This window comes from Megalobrama amblycephala, linkage group LG13 (genome assembly GCF_018812025.1).
Source record: "Megalobrama amblycephala isolate DHTTF-2021 linkage group LG13, ASM1881202v1, whole genome shotgun sequence".
NCBI classification, from domain to species: Eukaryota; Metazoa; Chordata; class Actinopteri; order Cypriniformes; family Xenocyprididae; genus Megalobrama; species Megalobrama amblycephala.
Genome location: NC_063056.1, coordinates 32,423,766 through 32,432,467, shown reverse-complemented (window position 1 = coordinate 32,432,467; position 8,702 = coordinate 32,423,766). Strand labels below are relative to the sequence as shown.

Here is an 8,702-nt window from a genome sequence, read left to right as displayed (position 1 = left end):
TGGTCACCATCGAGGGGTTTGCTCTGATGCTCTCTTGCATTATTGAGGTGAAGCTATGAGAAACACATTTGGAAAAGGAACTTTAAAGTGCCACTATTGTGCTTTTTCAGATATTCCCTTTCATGTAGTGTATAATATAGCTGTTTGTGAATGTAAAAGCTCTGTAAAGTTTCAATTTAAGATCAAAGTGCCTGATGAATGGAGTTATTGTCTCCAAAACCGATTCTGAATTCCCTGAAACAAGCCGTCAGTAATTCCAGTCTTACTTCCTGCACAAACCTACATTGGTTTGTCACAAATTTGCATAATGCCAGCCTATGGTCTTCATTGGCTGTCCAAAAACAACATCTACTTTGACCCGCCCTCAAACCCTGTAGGCCTGGAAGAGTTTGGTTCGTGTTGACATGTTGAGAAGATGCCGTTTTCTGTGCTGTGAAAGTAAATCCACTCGTGCTGAAATTGAAATTGATATGTTACTGTCTATATCACTATGTATACAAGTGCTGAGGAAGCCTCCGGAGCTGAAATTCAGATATGGTAATGGGTGTTTTGATTTTGACAAGTGCCAATCAGAGCAGAGTAGGCTCTCGGCGGAAAGGAGGGGTTTAGAGAGACCAGTGTATTATGCAATGTATATTATGAGAAATTTTAAGTGTTTTTTGACCTTGGATGCACGTAAACCTATCGCAAGGATCCTCCAAAACAAAAATAAGGAACCTTTAAAATAGCATAATAGGGGCACTTTAACCTTAAATGTGTGAGACAACAAAAAAAGACCAATGTAACGCAAATACCTGTCAATGATCTGCCAGGCGTAGGACAAATCCCCCACTATCTGCATTGTGATTAGCACTTCTTCTTTGATATTGATGGTGCGGATCATCTGATGGAGGAACTTGCGCGTGTCCGCCAGGAACTGACACACCTGCAGGTTTGACTCCAGCTGGTGAAACTCTTGGACCTTCCCAGAGAGACAATTTCATGTGAAATCACTGAAGAGAATTACATCACAGCACATGTTCAGGTGTGTTTGTACCTCCACAAGAGCCTGAATGAGCTGCACAGTCTTCCTGCCAGCAGCGGTCGAGTCCTCATAGTTCAGGGACTCGATCTGTTTGGAGATCTCTCTGAACCAGGCCTGAAGATTCTCTGATGAACAAATGAATGCATGAACACACTGACAATAATGTCTACAGTGTGCCTTCTGTATGTTGTGGTTCTGCACGTTTACCGTTTTTCTCCACCCTGGTGAGAGGTTTGACCCCAGAAAACACCTCAGCCAGCTCCATCATTCTCTCCGATCCCTCCTTCTTATAGTTCTCCCACTTGAGCTGCTTCTCGGCCAACATCTGCTTGAACATCTGAAAATCACACAAACCGAGAGAAATGAGTATTGAGAGGCTTTTATGTGAGATCTCATATCAAAATACATTACCATTCAAGTTTAGGGTCGGTAAGATTTTTCTTGTTTTTGAAAGAAGTATCTTATGCTCACCAAGGCTGCATTTATTTGATCAAAATTATTCTGAAATATTATTACAATTTAAAATAACTGTTATATATGTAATGTAATTTATTCCTGTGAAAGAATTTTCAGCATCATTACTCCAGTCTTCAGTGTCACATGATCCTTCAGAAATCATTCTAATACGCTGATTTGCTGCTCAAGAAACATTTCTTCTTATTATTATCAATGTTAATCTTAATTTTTGTGGAAACTGTGACAGACTTTTTTTAGGATTCTTTAATGAATAGAAAGTTCAAAAGAACAACATTTATTTGAAATTTTAAATGTAATCTGTCCTTGCTGAATAAAAGCATTAATTTCTTTAAAGAAAGAAAATAAATGTACTGACCCCAAACTTTTGAACAGTAGTCTACATCTAGAAAATGATATCTTGCCTGAAAGTTAAAGGTGCCCTAGAATTAAAAATTGAATTTATCTTGGTATAGTTGAACAACAAGAGTTCAGTACATGGAAATGACATACAGTGTGTCTCAAACTCCACTGTTTCCTCCTTCTTATATAAATCTCATTTGTTTAAAAGACCTCCGAAGAACAGGCGAATCTCAACATAACACCGACTGTTACGTAACAGTCGGGATCATTAATATGTACGCCCCCAATATTTGCATATGCCAGCCCATGTTCAAGGCATTACACAAGGGCAGGCAGTATTAACGTCTGGATCTGTGCACAGCTGAACCATCAGACTAGGTAAGCAAGCAAGAACAATAGCGAAAAATGGCAGATGGAGCGATAAAAACTGACATGATCCATGATAACATGATATTTTTAGTGATATTTGTAAATTGTCTTTCTAAATGTTTCGTTAGCATGTTGCTAATGTACTGTTAAATGTGGTTAAAGTTACCATCGTTTCTTACTGTATTCACGGAGACAATTCATCATTAAACACTTGCAGTCTGTATAATTCATAAACACAACTTCATTCTTTATAAATCTCTCCAACAGTGTGTAATGTTAGCTTTAGCCACGGAGCACTATCAAACTCATTCAGAATCAAATGTAAACATCCAAATAAATACCATACTTATGCGATTAGACATGCTGCATGACGAACATTTTGTAAAGATCCATTTTGAGGGTTATATTAGCTGTGTAAACTGTGTTTATGCTGTTTAAGGCAAGCGTGAGCTCCGGGGGCAGAGAGCGCGAGAATTTAAAGGGGCCGCAGCCTGAATCGGTGCATATTTAATGATGCCCCAAAATAGGCAGTTAAAAAAATTAATAAAAAAAAATCTATGGGGTATTTTGAGCTGAAACTTCACAGACACATTCAGGGGACACCTTAGATTTATATTACATCTTTTAAAAAGACGTTCTACGGCACCTTTAAAAAAAGTCTTGACTATGGAAGGCTATATTGGCCTCACAGACAGATAAATACACAAAAACTACAAGTCCACTACACAAAAATACAGTGTAATAAGTCAGAACAGGCTGAAGGTCTGTGCCAAGATTGGTAGATATGCTTTTTGGTCTTAGGTTACAGATTTAAAAAAAATAAAAAAAAATAAAAAACGACAAAATAAAGAACAGTTTCTATTTACCTCCTTGAGTATGAACTCAAACTGGGCTGTGTCCAGCAGCAGCTGAAACAGAATTTTGCGATTGTATTTGGAGTCGTTGATGACTTGATCTTTGATCTGACGAAGTCTCTTGTTGTTTGGATCATAAGCTTTAACAAAAAAATACAAAAAAACAACAATTATTTAGAAAAGCGTTTTGATGCATTTTATCGAACACAAACTCTACAAAGTGATAATTCCTTTAAAATAGATTCAGTAATTAAAGGTCAAAACATTTAAACCAATGGTTCTCATCCAGGGGGCCTCAGCAAACTTCCAAAGGAGTCTCAAGATGACCATTATCAAATTTCAATTCACTCCCTCAACAACGGTTACTTTTATTTAAGCACCAGAATTCCCACGGTCTTGGAAAACCTGGAAATTTAACTTTTTCCCCAACCTTGATGGAATTTTCTGTCATTTATGCGACAACGCTTCCCCGCCATTGACAGATTTTTCCGGCTTTCTGTGTACGATAGGTGGCGCTATTACACATCTTCTGAAGAAGATGAAGAAGAAGCAGAAACAAGTGATAGAAGCACTGTTTATGCATGTTGTAGTCTTTGACATGATTTATTCAGCTTTTTGTTCAAAATGTTGCTTTTTTTTTTATATATATATAAAAAAAAAAAAAACTTACCCACATTGAAGAGTTGATTTAAAAACAAAAAAAAACAAAAAGGATGCATGAAGCCAGAATAAAACTTTTTGGTTGTTGTTTAAATGCAGAGGCTCTGTTATTGCTTTTGATATATCGCATTTTCAGATATTCTTACAACGTAATATTCTGGTGGCCATGAAATGTTTGTGAACATGATCAAAAACGCTGGCGGTGGCTGGCAACTTTTTTTTTTTTTTTAAATGCTGGCTGGGGAAAGAGTTAAGCAAACCTAATTTTACAAGTTTGATTTCTAAACCTGGAAATATTAATAAAAATAAAAAGAATTGTTTATGAATATAATTTTCAAGCTCTAAAATATTTCATCAGGTAGAAATTTCTATTTGTGAGCAAAAATTCATACTGAAAAACTACTGAAACTTCCTGAATTATGGAATTTAATTATTTTAATTATCTAGAATTATTTTAATTATCATATATAATAACTATATATTATTATATCATAACTTATTTCTTTTAATATATTGACACTACTAGTTACTGTAAATAAAAAAAAGGTTGAAAATAAGAATAAAGGTATATTGTCTTTGAAAATGTGGGCCTCCGAGTCAAAGGTTGACATCTCACCGGACTCTGCAGTGTGCAGCATCAGCCAGCGGATGGCAACGTTACAGTCACGGAGGCAGTTGAGCAGTTTGGGAATGTTGTCCAGAACAATTTCTTCTCTCAGGAATCCCTCTTTCAACAACTGCTGCACCTGTGGCCGCAAACTCTCCACGCTGGCAGCGTATCGACCGGCCTGAGAGGAGAGAGCAATGACTGTGTGTGAGCCCAGAGTGACTCTGGATTAGATCGATCGCGTGTGTGAACGGGAACAACACAGGTGACTGTACCTGTTCTCTGATGTTGGCTGTCTCCAGCGTGTAGTTCAGGGCCGTTTTAGCTGCTTTATACGGTTCCCATGCCTCCACCAAGTTCACAGTGATCCCCATGTATATGCTTATAACCTGAAGATTTAAGGTCGATATTGCAATATAAACATTTTAAGCACATAACATTTTCTGAATGGACATGGTTAATAAAGTCTTCTCACCCAGTTGTCAGGGAAGTATTTGTCCACGATCTCTCTCATCTTGGCCTGTTGTGTGTGCAGGATGGAGGGGGTGAAATACAAGCAGACACACAGCATAGCGGCCTGCGTGGCCAGAGCTGTACTACGGTGCTCCGGCAGAGGATACGCAGACACCTAGAACAGATGAAACATGTACATAACATGAAGTGTGAGTTATCCACCTAAATGAGGGGTTTTCAAAATTAATCAAGATCCCACAGACCCCGGATACGTGAGGAATCTCCTTCCTAAAATACAAATATATGGCAAAGGCAGCATTTTCATGTATAAAGACAAATGTAGAAAGATATGAAATATGTAGTAACCAGAAAATGTACTTTCTATTAAGTCAACAGAATTAAATAATTTGTCATTATCAAATGTATTTAATTTTATTTTATATATGCATTTAATTTTACATTAATTTTATACAATTTTTTATTTTTTATATATATGTGTAGGGCTGTCAAACGATTAATCACGATTAATTGCATACAAAATAAAAGTTTGAGTTTGCCTAATATATGTGGGTGCAATTATTTTGTATATATAAATACAAACGCATCCATGTATATATTTGAGAAATATTTACAAGTATATGTATTTATTTATATTTTTATATAATTTATATTATATATAAATACATTTTTTTGTACATAAATAACATATTTCTCTTAAATATATACATTAATTTGTGTGTATTTATATATACATATTATTTACACACATTACTCACACATATATTATGCAAACTCAAACTTTTATTTTGTATGTGATTAATCGCGATTAATCGTTTGACAGCCCTATGTGTGTGTGTGTGTGTGTGTGTGTGTGTGTGTGTATTTTCCAGTTTTTATCTAAACTATTTTTTTTTTCTTTTTTCATTTTCTCAGTTAATAAAAAAAAAAAACTGACATGATCAAACTTATATATATATATATATATATATACTTTTTTTGAATTTTATCTGTCAAAAGAATAAAATAATTTTCCATTATCAAACTTATTTTATCATTAATTTTTTAAAACTTTTGTTGTCTTAATTTTTGGGTTAGTTCACCCAAAAATTAAAATTCTGTCATTAATTACTCACCCTCATGTCGTTCCACACCCGTAACACCTTCATTCATCTTGTGGTTCAGAGAGCCAAAATCACATAAATCAGTAAATGAGGTTTCGTTACGTCATAAATGTTTAGACATTTCAATAGTTCACGTGACTTTGGTAGTTTGATGCACGCTCCGAACCACTGATTCGAAACAAAATATTTATGAAGCTTCAAAGCTTAATGAAGCAGTGTTTTGAAATCGCCCATCACTAGATATTGTAGAATAAAGTTGTTATTTTGTTATTTTTGGAGCACAAAAAGTATTCTCGTCGCTTCATAACATTAAGGTTGAACCACTGTAGACACATGAACTGATTTAAATATGTCTTTAGTAGCTTTCTGGGCGATGCAGGCCTCACTGAACCATCGGATTTTATCAAAAATATCATAATTTGTGTTCCGAAGATGAACGAAGGTCTTACGGGTGTGGAACGACATGAGGGTGAGTAATTAATGACAGAATTTTAATTTTTGGGCGAACTAACCCTTTAACCTTACTGTTTCATTTTTTAATTTGACATTTTATCTGTCAATAGAATAAAATAATTTACCATTATATAATTTAATTTACTATTTATTAGTAATACTTTATTTTCTGCTTTTGTTTGTTTGTTTGACACTATTTTTCCCTGAACTTTCCCAAGGACCCCCAATCTCCCCCAGTTTGAAACCCCCTGGTCTAAATCACACTACCGTCTTACCTGGTTGTAAATGTCATCAGAGCGGAGGCGGCCGATCACCATACTGATGAAGGTGGGGCTTATGGGAACTCTCTGGAAGTAGCTCTCGGGGTAGTTAGGCGGCCGTTTGGCTCCCGGGTGGCTGGAGTATCCCGTGCTACGCAAGAGCTTGCAGATGTCATCCAGGTTGGAGTCGCCCGAGGAGCGAGCAGCGCTGGGGAGATGAGAAATATTGTTTAATGCATTTATTCAGTTGCACCTAGACATGTTTGTCCATTTGTTGAGATGTTTCATCTCATCTGAGCTGCTTGTCAGCTATAGAAGCCAATCAGATGAGTAACAAAAACATCTCCAAAAAATGCATGGGTGTAAGGCAAGATACAGTCTTACCTGTATCTGTAGTAGGACACCAGCATCCTTTCTCTCACCTCTCCCTCCATCTTCTGATCAATGACCAGTAACATGACTCCATACAGGTACAGAGCCTCGCACTGACACAAATCACATGCATTTATAAACTGATTTACTCCATTAACTCCTATTTGTATTTAGTGAAGCAGAAATTTACCAAGAGCTGTTTCCCATCTTCATTCAGTAAAACAGTTTCCAGTGTTTGTTGAATATAGACCCCTTCATTGAGATCATCCAAGTACCTTCAGATGAAACAATACATTTTGTTTTAAATTAAATAAATAATAATAATTTTTGATTTAGTGAGAGAAATTAATGTCAACTAAATATATGTATATTTGCTCCAGCAAAACAAATGGTGCTAATTTGCACCATTAGTTTCGATAATTTCAGATATGTTGCATTAGAAAACAACACGCACCTTATCAAGTCTACAACATATTTATGGACACTCTCAAAGGCCAGGTAGAACCGTGTCAATATTTCTATGTTGTTTTCCCGAAACTCCTCATCCAAATCCTGCAGCTCCGGCTTTGCTTCTAGTTTACCTTCGTAATACTCCTGACCCTAAAATACACAGATTCATATCATGCTTACTGTCAGTCTTTCTGATCATGTTAGACCAGATCCAATTCACTTAAGATGATATAATTACAGATGACAATCCGAGTACCTTAAAGTAGCTGAAATCACAGATGATGTCTCCATATTTCTGCTGGTCAGTCTTGTCTTTGAGTCTGAAAACTGCAGGAATAAAGTCTGACAGTCTCAGTAATTCTGCTATGATGGCATTTCCTCTGGACACAATCCTCAGGATGGCCTGACCACACAGGTTGTTCTCTGCCAGAAAATCCACCATGATGAGGAAGGAAACAGCAGATCTGCTCTCTGATCATTCAGTCTCTCCTCAGTGATGGCTAGATCTGATAATATTCAATAAAAAAGCATTACTTTTCCATACTAACCACTTTATTGACTGCCATCATTACAGATGTACATACAGTCATTTTACACAACTCTGACCTCAAATTAATTTTTTTCCATGATATATTTCAGTAACAACATACTGTTTATTGCCCAAAATTGATCAATCTGCGGTCAAATGGTACGAACGCACGGTTCACAATGAATAAAGTGATTCACTATAATAGCCAAATCCACGCATAAAATTCGTTTATATGATTATATTATCTTTGTTGATTTTAGATTCTGGTCACTCACCCCCAGCAGTACAGATCAGACACTTCCTGTTTACAAATCACGTGGGTGTCACGAGGAGAGCTCATTGGTCGCTCCGCCCAGCGCTTTGGCTAAATGGCTGCGTACTGGTCAACCGCTTCAAAATAAAAGTCTCACAGTTGATGTTTAGACATATTTATTTGAGTGATTCTTCACATAGGTGAACATTTGTGTACTAATGAATACCCTATTTGTGTCTCGTTAATCACGTTTTCCTATATTTTAAAGGTTAGATTTGCGGGAATTTCTTTATCTTGTCTCAAAAGAACTCACAAAATGTTCAGCTCATTTGGTATTTATCTGTAATTTTATACAACAAAGAATCGCTCCCCTTCAAGAAAAAGTTTATATTTGGTTAGGGAGTGAGAGAATGAAGACCCAAATTTTCAGATATTAGGATCTGAGAGTAGTTTTATTAAGTGCCATTATCAAATTATTAGT

General features: G+C 36.2%; 1 protein-coding gene across 3 annotated transcripts in view; it reads right to left on the bottom strand.

Annotated features, from left to right (window-relative positions):
* washc5 (WASH complex subunit 5) overlaps positions 1-8,379 on the bottom strand; it is a 15,936-nt gene extending 7,557 nt beyond the window's left edge. Inside the window, exons 1-14 of one of the 3 annotated variants that reach the window (XM_048153048.1) lie at positions 8,244-8,379; positions 7,696-7,945; positions 7,444-7,589; positions 7,180-7,264; positions 7,002-7,102; positions 6,633-6,825; positions 4,806-4,958; positions 4,606-4,719; positions 4,340-4,511; positions 3,076-3,203; positions 1,232-1,361; positions 1,037-1,149; positions 795-961; positions 1-53 (exon numbers count right to left, since the gene is read on the bottom strand). The exon at positions 1-53 is cut by the window's left edge and continues 23 nt beyond it. In XM_048153048.1, coding sequence (XP_048009005.1) covers positions 1-53; positions 795-961; positions 1,037-1,149; positions 1,232-1,361; positions 3,076-3,203; positions 4,340-4,511; positions 4,606-4,719; positions 4,806-4,958; positions 6,633-6,825; positions 7,002-7,102; positions 7,180-7,264; positions 7,444-7,589; positions 7,696-7,881 — 1,741 coding nt within the window. In that variant the 5' untranslated portion in view covers positions 7,882-7,945; positions 8,244-8,379. The other 2 variants (XM_048153050.1, XM_048153049.1) reach the window with 2 other exon arrangements.
* Between the last annotated feature and the right edge of the window lie 323 nt (positions 8,380-8,702).